General features: G+C 44.3%; 3 protein-coding genes across 5 annotated transcripts in view; 1 reads left to right on the top strand and 2 right to left on the bottom strand.

The window, feature by feature from the left end:
* The window catches only part of LOC310756843 (uncharacterized protein), a 27,174-nt gene extending 18,895 nt beyond the window's left edge, over positions 1–8,279 (top strand). For all 3 annotated transcript variants that reach the window (XM_083601692.1, XM_083601691.1, XM_083601690.1), the window contains exons 3-5: positions 734–1,206; positions 1,908–1,995; positions 2,924–8,279. In XM_083601692.1, coding sequence (XP_083457818.1) covers positions 734–1,206; positions 1,908–1,995; positions 2,924–3,750 — 1,388 coding nt within the window. In that variant the 3' untranslated portion in view covers positions 3,751–8,279. The remainder of the gene's footprint in view (positions 1–733; positions 1,207–1,907; positions 1,996–2,923) is intronic.
* The window catches only part of LOC310756497 (tigger transposable element-derived protein 1-like), a 796,241-nt gene that overhangs the window by 136,039 nt on the left and 646,852 nt on the right, over positions 1–13,350 (bottom strand). The window lies entirely within an intron of this gene.
* Positions 8,084–13,350, bottom strand: part of LOC310758101 (zinc finger protein RFP-like) — a 27,360-nt gene continuing 22,093 nt past the window's right edge. Inside the window, exons 11-14 of the mRNA XM_083604038.1 lie at positions 13,321–13,343; positions 12,306–12,424; positions 11,515–11,547; positions 8,084–11,013 (exon numbers count right to left, since the gene is read on the bottom strand). Coding sequence (XP_083460164.1) covers positions 10,496–11,013; positions 11,515–11,547; positions 12,306–12,424; positions 13,321–13,343 — 693 coding nt within the window. The 3' untranslated portion in view covers positions 8,084–10,495. The remainder of the gene's footprint in view (positions 11,014–11,514; positions 11,548–12,305; positions 12,425–13,320; positions 13,344–13,350) is intronic.

Here is a 13,350-nt window from a genome sequence, read left to right as displayed (position 1 = left end):
GTTTTGGTTTTCGAACATTCTTTTGGAAGCTGAACGTCCAATGTGGCTTCCGCAGCTTCCGATTGGCTGCAGGAGCTTCCTGCAGCCAATCAGAAGCCGCACTTTGGTTTCCGAACACTTTGGAAGTTGAATGGACTTCCGGAACGTATTCCATTTGACTTCCAAGGTATGACTGTACTAACCCTCGAGAGTCTGGGCTCACTCTCCTCAGTGAAGTTATACTATGATGGGTGGGGAGGGTGGTATTGGCCAAATTAGTGAGCCATCCAATGGAAGCCAAATGTTGGAAGATTCAGGAGAGGCAAAAGGAGCACAGAGTGAGAAGCAGCTCAGATTTATTTAAAAGTTGGTTAGACAAATTCATTTAGGACAAGGCTATCGGTATCTGCCAGCTAGGCTGGCTACGTTCTACCTCCACTGGAAAGGCGGGTTTAGGGGAGCGTGACTGGCTTGTTTTTACTGGGTGCAGAACCCCTGGGGTGCTGCAGCTATGATGCAGAATGCAAGGCTAGGGGGGCACTGATTTTGGGTGTTGCACAGGGCTCCACTGAAATTTGAGACCCCAGTGTCTGCCACGGTTAGGCAGGATGCCTCTGAATGCCAGTTGCTGGCAGTCATAAGTGAGGAGAGCAATATTGCACTCAGAAGGTTGTTGTGAGAACAGAATGTTGGAACTAGATGGACCATTGGCCTGATCCAGTTGCCAGGCTCTTACGTTCTCTTTTCTTTTCAGTCCAGGAGCTGCAGCCAGGAATGAATGTGGAAGCGTGGGAGTTGGCAGCAGCCCATGAACCCGGGGAAAGAATGGAAAGAGGAGAAAATGAGACTCCTGCAGTCCAACTTGGGACTGAGAGACAGTTTCTGTGTGGGGCAAGTCTGCCGCAGGCCAAGCAGACTCCCGCTTCTAGGTCCCAGCTGGAATGGGAAGACCAGTTCCTGAATTTCCTGAAGACAGCAGCATCCACTCCCTCTGGGCTTCCCTGCCCCCAGTCCTCATTGGTGTCTGATATAAGGGAATCCCAGGCTTCTTTGAAGGGGGTCATGAACCACAGCCATGGACATAGTGGAGAAGGCGTTGATCACACCCTGCCAGGCCTTGGCTGTGAAACTCCAGGAAGCCCGAAGGATTTTGTGAAAGTGAAAGAAGAGGTTTTGTCTGAGGAGGAGAGTGTTGGTGTGGAGATGCAAGGGAGGCCAGAAGAAAAAGTGAGATGATCTCTAAACTCCTGTTTTGTCTGAGCAGAGATGAGGAGAATCTGTGGTCCTCTGGATATTGCTGAACTACATTTCTAATCATCCTTTACTCTTCTACTCTGTTTGTATATTAAAGAAGGATGGAGAGAGAACCCAATCCCAGGTCCTCCTGCTTCCACTGGTGGTGCGATCATGCGGAGGGCAGTCGAGGGCTTTGTGTGGATTGGGGTGGGTGATGGCAGGGAACAGGTCTTCCTTTGTCTTGTGGCACACACCACATGAAATTACTAATATAATTATTTCATTCTCTATCCCACGCTTCGTCTTGAAGACACCCAGAGTGGAAAACACATCAATTATAACGGGGAGAAAAAGGATTCTAAAAGCAATTTTAAACATTCTAAAAGCATAAATCTCATTGTGTGCCATTTCAGCCACTGAAGGCATGGGTAAATATCAGTGTTTTTTAAAATTTTTTTCCTAAAAGTCAATAACGAGGGAGACAAATGCACCTTGCTAGGTCCACAAATAGGGAACCACTACTATAAAGGTCCTGTCATGGGCCAGTGCCAACCAGAAACCCCCCAGTGGTGTTTGGTGACACCCCCACCAAGACTTCACCTGCCACTTCTAGTGTCAGAGATGATTGATGTTGGAGAAGACCCTCTTTTAGGTGCTATGCTTTGTACTGAGTTGCACTCTTTCTCTTTTAGGCATTGAGGCCTACAGGAGATGATAATGCCTCCTTGTCAGAGCAGGATCTGATGGACTCAGTGAAGATGCGAGAGAACGATCTCTTGGGTAAGGTTTGTCAGGAGTGACTCCAGGGATGCTACCAGGCTGTTATTTGAAGCAGTTCTTTTTTTAAAAAAAAACCATACCTTTATGTTAAGTTTTAAGAGTATCGGAAAAGCCCTGCTGGATCAAAGCCTTATCTAAGCCTGGCATCCTGTTTCCCAGAGTGGCCAACCAGAGGCCTATCTGGAAGCACCAGGTCCATAGTCCTTCCCTGTTGTTGCTCTCCCACCTGCTGCTACACTGTCCCTGAACATGGAGGCTCCATAACGCGGTTTTTGGTAACCATCCTTCCCTCCATTAATTTATCTGATGGCCTTTATAGTCATTAAACCGATTGCTATTGCCACATCTTCTGACAGCAAATTCCACAAATTGGTTGCTAGAATGCTATTCTATAAATATTAATAATGAACTCATTTTCCAAATAAGAGTCCACGCATAGCCAGAAGAACAATACCCTGCCATCTGTGGAGAGGATATGTACCAAGCGCACCCTCTTCCTAACTGGCAGTCAAGGAATTGTTACGGGGAGGAAATGATTCCCATAAACAACCCATAGTTTGCTCATAATAGATAAAATAAATTTAAAAATTGTCCATTAGCACCTTAGAGACCAACTAAGTTTGTTCTGGGTATAAGCTTTCGTGTGCATGCACACTTCTTCAGATACCATAAATATCATAATAGATATTTATTGTAATGCCCACAATAACTGATATATACTCTGGTAGGGTTTTTTTTAAATTGTTGTTTTCTTTAAATAGTTTTTCTCCTATGTTACTGAAACTTAATAAGTAAGCACCACAGTTTCCTTACCCCTGATCTAACCAGCTGATCAGCTGAACACTAGTTTTAATTATTATTATTTTTCAAAAATTGAAGGCTCCCTACCACTCTCTGCTTCTCATGTCATTTCTCTTGTTTGTTTCAGGAAACGGCAGTGGAGCGCTCAAGTCTGAGGAGACCTTTTGGCAAGGAGCACCTAAGCGAATGAGCCACAGGAGGACATCCCTGGAAATCGCCATGGGGGAGTGTTTTTGGGGTCCCAAAGTAGAGGAGACTCCTGAGACTCGGCAGCATGTTGACAGCTTCCAAGAGAGCAAGCCTAACCTAGCTCTGCTTTGTGGGGAAGATGCTAAAAATGCACCCAGGAAGACCTTTCCTGAGAACCTCCTGAGCACGGAGGGGAGGAAGGGAGGCCAAGAGAACGGGATCAGCCTCCATCGGAACGCTCCCCTTCCGGAAGACCAGACAATGCCACCGGAAGCAGAGAAAGTGTATAAGTGCTCCTATTGTGGGAAGTCTTTCGGCGATAGTTTGGACTTGGTTGCCCACGAGAGGACCCACATTGGCGAGAAGATCTACAAGTGTCCGCAATGCGAGAAACGGTTCTCTCACCGGATCGACCTCCTGACGCACAAGAAGAACCACAAGGGAGAGAAGGTGCACCGGTGTGATTCGGACTGCGTGAAGTGCTTCGAGCAGCGAGCTTTCCTGATGGGGCACCAGATTGCCCACTCCGGGGACAAAGCTTGCCGGTGCTCCGTGTGCGGGGAGTGCTTCAGCTGGAAGTCCAACCTCATCAGGCACCGGAGGACCCACACGGGAGAGAAGCCCTATCACTGCACTGAGTGCGGGAAAAGCTACACGCGTAATACCGCCCTGAATAGGCACAAGAAGGTTCATGGTGGGGAGAGACCCTGCGACAGCAGTGCTCCGAGCATAGGGCCAGCTTCAGTGTGGGTTCTCCTGGTGTAAGAGTTGGCAGAAGAGGTGACCCAACTTTGGTTTGCCCTTAGCCAGCCCCTACCTCACCTGCCTTCAACTTGCCACCAATCTGGGAGTGACCCAGCCGGTAGGCTGCCTCCATCGTCTTGGGATGTCCCTTGTAGAGTTCAGCAGGAAGGAAGAGGGGAGAACTAGCATCAGTTGGATCTGCCTGTCATTGACTCTCTGGCACCACCTACTGTTGGGCTCCCCGCCTTCCGCCCCATTATTGCCAGTGGAAACAAGCCACCGCCAATAGAGAGAGAAAACACGGAAGTGGTTCACAACTGTGGCAAGCGTCTTCTGGATTCCACATGGGTTGACGAATTGCTGAACATTTTTCGTGGATGGGAAAGTTTTCTGGGCAGCGTTTTTAAAAACCACATACGCAGCAGAGGAGCAGTGGTAAGTGGTCCTGAGCGCATAGCCTGCCTTATGCACGTGGCTGGGTGTGGTGAGAGACTGGCCTGCACCTTTTCAAACTGAAGATGCAGGACCTGCCATTTTTAATTTCCCAGATTCATTTTTAATTTTTTAAAATGAGAACACTCTGGGCAAGTAAAAATCTAGCACATTAGGAAGAATGGTTCTAGCCCAGCTTGCTCCCTGATGCACTAGGTTTCTAAGTGCAGGGCCTTTTTAACATGGAGGAACATTTTGAAAAATGGTTTTTTCTTGTTACAGTCAGCAGCAGTACAATGCACTCTATGCTGCCTATAGACTCTGCCACCTTATATTGTAGCCTTATTGGAGTTCATCGATTGGGTCTGCGTTGCTCCGGGACAGGAGGAAGGAAGTCAAATGACACCGAGGTTGGTTCAAAGAAAGAGTTTATTCTGCTCTCCGGATATTAGAAGGCACTTGTGTGATCAAGTCCACAGCAAGTCCGAAGAAATGACAAGTTTCATGCAGTATATATACCCTCCAGGCACCCTCTCCCTCCTTCCCATATAAATCCAACCACGTCAGCCTATGTACGCAGGTTGACATCACATATGTTCTTGCTCTGGTATTCTTAACCATAAAAGGGAATTCCTTCCTGTACTTCTGACCATAAAAGGATCTTCCTCTTCCTACTCTTATCGGGGAGGAAGAGGTTGTCATCTCCGAGAACACGCTTTGGCCTTGTTCCGGACTTAGGTCTGTGCGTCTTTTGTGGTCAGCACATAAGATAAGGTACAAATGTGTCTTTTCTGTTCTACTGGTGCAGTCAGGGTCATCCCTGCCATCACAAGCTGGTAAAGGAGAGGGCTCTGAGCACGGCCGGGTTTCTGTTTATATATTGACTCAGAGCTCAAGTTAATGGATTTTAGCTAAGGAAAAATAGGGATTTTGGTGCAGTTTCAAACTGTCTTCACAGTCAGTTTTGGGTTTGGGAAACCCATTCCTTCAATATGATTGTATACAAGCAACTCTCCGTTTGTGTGGGAGTTGTGTTCCTGGTCCCCATGTGCATCAGTGGGATGTGTGTAAGTCTGCTCTGCCCCCATTCCATCTCCTTTTCGGTGCTGAAAACTGCATGTATGTCAGTGGTCACACATGTGCCGATCACACGCAAATGGGGAGTTGCCTATATATAAGGCCAGGTACCCAAACTAAAGTTTCAGAGTTTAGGCTTATGAAAATGGATTTCCCTCTTCTGCACCACTTTTAGTTCGCATCCAAAAAGCCACACTTGGAATAATATTGTATGGATGCTCTCCTTTCTAGAAGGCTTCAGGGAGTGCAGGGTGTTGAGCGAAGGGAGGAAAACACTACTATTATTATTTCATTTTTAAAGAAGTAGCAAGATCTTGGAGACTAGAGTGCGGATTATGAACAGGGCAGGCATCTCAACAAAAGTTGTGTTGCAGCCCCTCCCACAATCATAGCTTCTATCAGAAGTATTGGAGCAGGGATTGGGAACCTCTTTGCCTTCTAGATACAGTCAGACGACCAGCTCCTATCATCCTTGACCATTAGCTATCCTGGCTGGCTGGGGCTAATGGGAGTTGGAGGGGCCACATATTCCGTACCCCTGCTGCTCTTATGAGACAGTGTGAATGTGGATAGGCCTTCCAAGACTCCTCTAGCACACTAGTTCCCCAGAGAATCTGGTGCAGTTTTCCGTAAGGGTTGTTACTTGGCTCAAGGCTTTTTCACCTTTATAAACTCCTCACTAGGAAGATAGTGCCACGTGGGCTTTTGTTTTGGGGTGATGTGTGAAATTTGAAAAGAAAACAGCTCTTTCATAAGGGTAGATGCTCAAGAATTTGTTCTCATTTCGAACAGTGCTGCCAATGTACAGTCATACCTTGGTTTTCAAACGCCTTGGGAGTCGAACGTTTTGGCTCCCAATGATTGAAAACCGGAAATGATTGTTCCGGTTTTCGAACGTTCTTTGGAACCTGAACGTCCAATGCGGCTTCCGCAGATTCCGCCTGCAGCCAATCAGAAGCCGCGCCTTGGTTCCCAAACATTTTGGAAGTCGAACGGACTTCCGGAACGTATTCCATTCGACTTCCAAGGTACCACTGTATGAGCATTTGAAAAACTCCTCTCCATTAATTAAGATTTCATTAGGTTTTCCATTAATACATATGGCAGGGAAAGAAAGCTCATATCTTCGTTTGGGTATCCCATTGTGTGTAGCTCTTTGGTTAGGCAGGAGAGAGAAGTCTGTGGCCCTTGAGATGTTGCTGGACTTCAACTCCCATCACCCCCAGCCACGATGGCTAATGGTCAGGGATGATGGGAGTTGTAGTTCAGCAGCACCTGGAGAACCACAGGTTCTGTATCCCTCCTTTAGCAAGATCTCCATTATTTTCCAAGAAGGGGGAGTACAAGTGCTTCTCCTGTACTTAAAAAAATAATAATTTTGAATATGCTGCATAAAAAACCTGTACAGTGGTACCTCCAGCTGTGAACGGGATCTGTTCCAGGGGTCTGGCCGCATCCCAAGGAATTCACAACCAGAGGATTGCTTCTGCGCATGCACACGGTATGTAGAGTGCTTTTTTACTTCTGGGTTTGCTCCGTTCGCATCCCGAAGTTTATGTATCCAGAAGGATACGTAAGCAGAGGTACGACTGTACAGTATAAAGTTTTCGGGTGGCATGGCTACCCGGGTCACGATAATATAAAATAAATAAAAGCACATAGAGGATTCACTAATCATTTGGTGAGAAAGGCCCTATTCGAAGTCTGGGAAAGAAATAAAACAATAGTAACAGCCCAAACTCCCTGGTGGCTATCACCTATAGAGTCATCAGTCTTGCACAGAAGCAGTATGAAAGATAGCTGGCTAACATATAGGGAACTCGTAGAAGAGATAAAAGATTGCCCAACAGTAAAGAAATTTGAAGAATTAAAAGAGAGGGGGTGAATTGGTTAGAATATTTCCAATTAAAACAATATTTGAGAAGGATAGTAAGCTTAAGGGGTTTGATAAAAAAAATCTCGGTATGGGAAAAAGAAATTTTATATAACAACCAACAGACTCTTTCAAAAATATATAAACTGTTACAAAATGGGAAAGTAGAAAAGGAGGAAAAAGGAGACACTATTAAAAAATGGCAACAAGATCTGGGCCACCCAATTGAATATAATGAATGGGAAAGACTATGGACAAAAAATATAAATTTTACAGCATGTTACCTAATAAGAGAGAACTATATGAAAATGTATCGCAGGTGGTACCTGGCACCAGAAAGGCTTGCAAAAATGAATAAAGCATATAATAATAAGTGCTGGAGATGCACGATACAAAAAGGAACCTTCTACCATATGTGGTGGACATGCCCCGAAATTGGGAAATTTTGGAGCATGATCCACGAAGAAATGAAGAAAATATTAAGAATATCATATAGTAAAAGGCCAGAGGCATTCGTTTTAGGAATTTCAAATGACAATATTCCAAAAGACAAAACTATTTTTTTCTTATACGCAACGTCTGCAGCAAGAATCCTGGTGGCTAAGTACTGGAAAGGGAATCAGTTACCCACTAGGGGAGAGTGGCTATGTAAGCTGTCAGAATACCTAGAATTAGCCAAATTGAGAGATATAAGAAGACAAAAACCAAAAAGTGAAGTAAAAAAAGAATGAAAGTGCCTAAATGAATACCTCAAAAGTCAAGGTTCGAGGGCAGAAATCTGGCTGAGTCTGGAATAACCTTGTGAAGTGAAAGGATATGAAAGAAGGATTTATATCTAGTTGTTAGGATAGAGAGGATAAAGAAAACAGGAAGACACCATGAGAGATAAAGGAGGTGCTGTGGGACTGGTGGAAGTCAATGTCTTGTTGTTGTTTTAGTGTTTATAATATTAACTTGTAAGGTATGGATTTGTTTGTTTGTTTTTTGTTTGTTTTTTGTTTTCAAATGTTGATTTTTGTGTGTTGTGTATTGTTATTTTTTGATATCTTTCGTGTTGTTGTGTGGAAAATACTAATAAAATTCATTTATTTTAAAAAAAACTTACTAAGAGCTGATGGGTGAAATTAGCTGGGAGTGTGAATGAGTAATAATTTTTGTATATAATGCATGCTTGCGATTTCTTGGCTTTTTCTTCTTCTCTCAGTGTTTCAAGATGTGTACCATCCACGTGGTTCTTGTCAATTCCACACACGCAGGACTGGACCATCCAATGTCAGGGCTGTTGGCCTATTTTGCCCTCATCCCAACATTGTCCTCGGGACCATCTGTTCCTCCTCAGAAATGAGTAGCAGCCTGTGAGGAACTGCAAGTCTGACTTAAAAATGAGCCCTAAAGCCCTTCTTTCCAAGCCATAAAACTCCCATTTTGCCCCAACCTCAAGCGGTGTTTTGGAGTATGGAGTGTATGAGTGAGTTCCAGACAAACAACCCCCACTTTCCTTTCTTTTATCCTGTTAGGTCAGGGATGGGAAATCGGTGGCATTCAAGACATTGCTGGACTCCATCACCCCCCAGTGGTCAGGGATAGTGAGAGATGTGATCCAGTTGTAGCCTTTCACCTACAACCAGTACATAGCCTGCTTTCTTTACTTTGACTGTCAAACCAGAGGTTAGGTTAGGGTATTAAGTACTGACACTATTTCTTTTCAAGCCCTGCTCCCCACATCCAGCCATCCTCAAATCTAGTTCCCTTTCTCGGTCGTGTGCCTGACTGAAGGCGACAGTTTGGCTTCCGGCTCTATGTGGCTTTCTTTACTAGGGCTCTCTGGCCCAGAGGTCTAGCGGCACAAGAGGGGATCTGGTTGTTTGTGCAACACTCATAATTGCTTTATTTCTTATCAGTCCAGGGCAGAAGTTGCAGAGCTTTCTATGTCAGGAATATTAGAGCGGAGTGTCTGCTTTTGTTCCATTATTATTATTATTATTAATTATTATTATTTGAATTTATATACCGCCCTATACCCAGAGGTCTCAGGGCGGTTCACAGAAAAGAAATGGGAGCCCCTTTATATGGCAATGAACCATTAACACTGGGGAAGAATCGCAGAATAACCCCTAAAGCAGAATGATATGTGGATTGTCCCATATAAATACAGCACTAATGCACTATTATTGCGTCAATGACATCTTGCTGAATACTCCTGCAAAACAGCAGCAATCGAGGGAGACCCTCCTCCTGGGAGGGAGTTTTGGAGCTTTTATTTCACTTCATTTTTATTTTTATTTCACTTCATTCCTATACCTCCTAATTAACCACATGATCTGGTCAGTTCACAGATTAAAAAACAAATGCAATTCATTAAAAGCAATCAGCATAAAATCTGTATCGGCACAACAACCATAAAAATCAGCATAAGATCTCGAACCATAAATGCAGCACTGGCAACTGAAACCAAAATAGTTCTAAGAATTAAACAGCATTAAATGATAGCCTTTAAAAGCCTCAGAGAAAACTAAGATCTACCTGGTAGTGAAAAGGCCCTCTTTGGGGGAACACCCCATAACCAGCGCGGGGCTTGGGATCAGAGGGAAAGCTCAGTGGGAATTATATAGGGCAATCAGAGCCAAGCTGGTTCCTTCCAAAAGTCACTGGACTACAACTCCCATCACCTCTGACTAGTTGGCCTTGCTGGATGGGGCTGATGGGAGCCCAACACCGTCCAGATGACATTGTGTTGGCTGCCTCTGATATACAGAATCCAACACTTATAGAAGATTAATGCAGCAACTGTAAATGCATTTAATTGTCCAGAAGCCCCACTGAATCCAGCGAGATTCAATTTTGTTGTTCTGTATGGGACAATGGCAATAAAGATGATTGTATTTTATTAATCTCTGAGGAACAGGGGGCATGGTGAGGCTTGAAGTTGGTGCCACATAGACATTATTTGTATTTTCTTCCGGTCTGAGGTCTACACAGCAAGGAGCTTTCCCTCCTATGGTGGGTAAAGGGGTTAATTTCTAGTAATCCATGAATGTTTGTATTTTAACAGCTGCTGGGGGTCTTGGGAAAGGAAGGTGGCAAAATGAAACCAGATGATGGAGGCTGAGCCCTTTTGAGGAACTCATTATATATTGGGAGTGTCAAAAGTGTTAACCTGTCTCTTTAAGACATAGTTTGCAGAGAGAATTCTGGAAAAGGGAAATAAAAAGCAGGAAAAGGCAACCATTTTTTTCTGTTTTGTTATTTCTGCTGATTGTAATCTTCTCACACGGCCCCTAAAAAGCTGCCCAAAGTGCAACTGAGGTAAATGTTGGGTTTTATCTCAGCCCTTCTTTTCTGGAGAGAAACTCCTGCTGGGCCTGAGAGGCAGATTTAGTCTCCTCAGGAGATACTGAGGTGGGTTTCATTTCCCCACAGGCGAAAGAAAGGGAGGAGGGTCTCTCCAGAGAACGAGGCTTCTGAGAACGTGTAGAGTTCGGCTCCTGAGTCAGCGTCAGAAAAAGACACACGTCCCCCTTCATAGTCCAGAGTCACCCGGATCCTCTTGGGCTTCTCCCTCAGGGACAGAGGAGTGCTATGAGGGGGGTTCCAGGCCCAGTACCCATTTCGCATCTTTTCCAGAGCCCAGAGCACTCCCTCAGGACTGAAGGGAAAACGGCCCTTTCTCCCTATAGACTTCCTGGCGACCCCCACAGCCCATTCTCCCTCACTTCCCACAGTGACCTCCCAGAAATGTCTGCCTGCTGTGAATTCCTCAAGTCCCAGCACACAATGCCAGTTGTTGAATCTCTCAGGATCATTGGGCACAACTTGCTTTCTGTTTGCCAATCTCACGCTTTTCCCATCCTTGGACAAGATGAGGCAGGAATGGGCTGTGTCTGGATCCAGAGTGACATTTGCTATTGGGGGAAGATGAAGGAAAGAGCGGCAAAATCAGCTGAGAGACAGAAACTGACATGTAATGGGGCAGGTTTATGTGTATTTTAACCTGGAACACGACGCCTGAAAAAACGGGGATTTGACAATACATATGAAGAACATAAATGCCATTTTAAGGCTAATAACTTACAGTGGTACCTCAGGTTAAGTACTTAATTCATTCCGGAGGTCCATACTTAACCTGAAACTGTTCTTAACCTGAAGCACCACTTTAGCTAATGGGGCCTCCCGCTGCTGCCGGAGCACGATTTCTGTTCTCATCCTGAAGCAAAGTTCTTAACCTGAAGCACTATTTCTGGGTTAGTGGAGTCTGTAACCTGAAGCGTATGTAACCTGAAGCATATGTAACCCGAGGTACCACTGTATTAAGGGTTCCAAAGTCTTCAGAAAAGATTGTACAACCCCAATGAAATGCCAGTCCCCATCCCTCCTGTGAATTTGGGTCACCATTGGAAATTTACCTTTCTGAATCTGTTGTCTGAATAACATAGCATCTGAGAAAGAAAAAAGATAACAAGTTTAAGCACTACACTGCTCTACCTGAAATTAATTTTGTTAGAAAAATATTACTTAGTAACACAGCACCTGTTCTATCTTTATTTCAAGTAAAAGATTAATCAGTAGAACCAATGATTAAGAATTTAGGAAAAACCAGTTAAAGAAAACTGTAAAAGTCAGCAATGGTAAACAAGACTTTTAAAAAGCAGAATAAAAATATTCAACATTAAATCGTATGGATGCGGCCTTAGCATCTACACCAAATAAAGTGGTGGGGAAAATAATTAAAGCGAGAATGGTTAAACAAAATGAGAAACTAAGCTTGCTGAAGAAGGATTCTAGAGCTCTCATGCAAAGGGAATTGTAAACAGATGCACATTATTTTATTATTTATTTCTTAGATTTATATACTGCTCTTCATCATAAGATCTCAGGGTGGTACACAGAGTAAGATACAGGATAAAAATATGAAAATAAGCAAAACAAAACTGCAAAACAATACCCCCCCCGACTTTACTATAGTCTGGTGTGGACTTTATTTGTGGCAGCCACCATTTCTAATGTTGCAGCATGCCAATGTACATGGGACATTCTGGGGGGGAATTAATTGATGGCTGGACCACCAAGGGGGGGGGGAGGTATGATGGTGCCACTCCTGTCTGCAGCAAGAGCAAAATACAGTAAGAGCCTAACATGTTCTGTGTTAGACTAATATAGTGCCCAGCATAAAATCCTTGCAGCCATTCATCATTACCTTTGAATTCCTCCATGACTTCCTCCAGACGGAGATTCATATCACGGAATCTGGAGGCCTCCTCCTTCAGCTCTGGAGGAAAATACAGTGGATTCTCCGATCTCTCTGTTATCTCACACCTGATGAGGAAAAATGTTAACCTTTCAAATCACTAATTCCTAGTAAAGGAAAGGGAGGGGGAGTAAAAGGAGGAAGAAAATGGTAGAAAGAACAAGATGGATGCTTTGGTAACCTCTAATCTGAACCTGAGTGGTACATGAGGGTTTTCTGCAGTGACTGAACTGGCAAATCTTGAAGGGAACTACAAAGGCACTGGTTGCTGCAAGGAAAGTAACTTTCTCCTGTTGCTTGGAAGTATAGCAGCTTTATCTTAGCAACACTTGAGTAAGGTCAGACTATTTGTTTATTGAGGTTGCTGGTGTTCTGCCTTAGATAACCTCTGCTCTGGAACCAGATGCTCTCAGAGCATGAAGCAAATCTTCCACAGGTGTACAATCAAATCAATATATCCAAGAAAGGATGGTGGAGAGGAATTGCAAGGCACAACAGAGAATAAATGGAGGGGCCAGGACCCTTACCCACAAGGATGATCCTTGAAGGTACTAATACTGTTCAGTACTGTTCTGTCTCACCCACGATAGACAAAATAGCTTTTAGGGAAGCTTTTAATGTTTGATGCATTACTGTATTTTAATATTTTGTTGGAAGCCGCCCAGAGTAGCTGGGGAAGCCCAGCCAAATGAGCGGGGTATAAATATTAAAGTAGTAGTAGTAGTAGTAGTAGTAGTAGTAGTAGTAGTATAGCATGTATGATGGGGGCGGGGGGGGGGGGGAGGAAGCAGTGCTTTGGTCTTCATCCTTGGAACGAGAATAGGGGTGCCACAAGTTCAAAAGGAAGGTCCCAATCTTTGTGGGTGAAATTACGGAGTGTGGAGTCCTAAAGTCTTTCCATCAGGAGCTTGGAGGGCCAGGTTTTAAGTACTGATGCTAATGGAAATAAGCTGGATCCACTCACCTCTGCAAGATGCTTCCCACATCCTAGAGG

Source organism: Podarcis filfolensis, assembly GCF_964270895.1.
Source record: "Podarcis filfolensis genome assembly, chromosome: 2".
In the NCBI taxonomy this organism is placed as follows: Eukaryota; Metazoa; Chordata; class Lepidosauria; order Squamata; family Lacertidae; genus Podarcis; species Podarcis filfolensis.
This window is presented reverse-complemented; position numbering and strand designations above follow the sequence as displayed.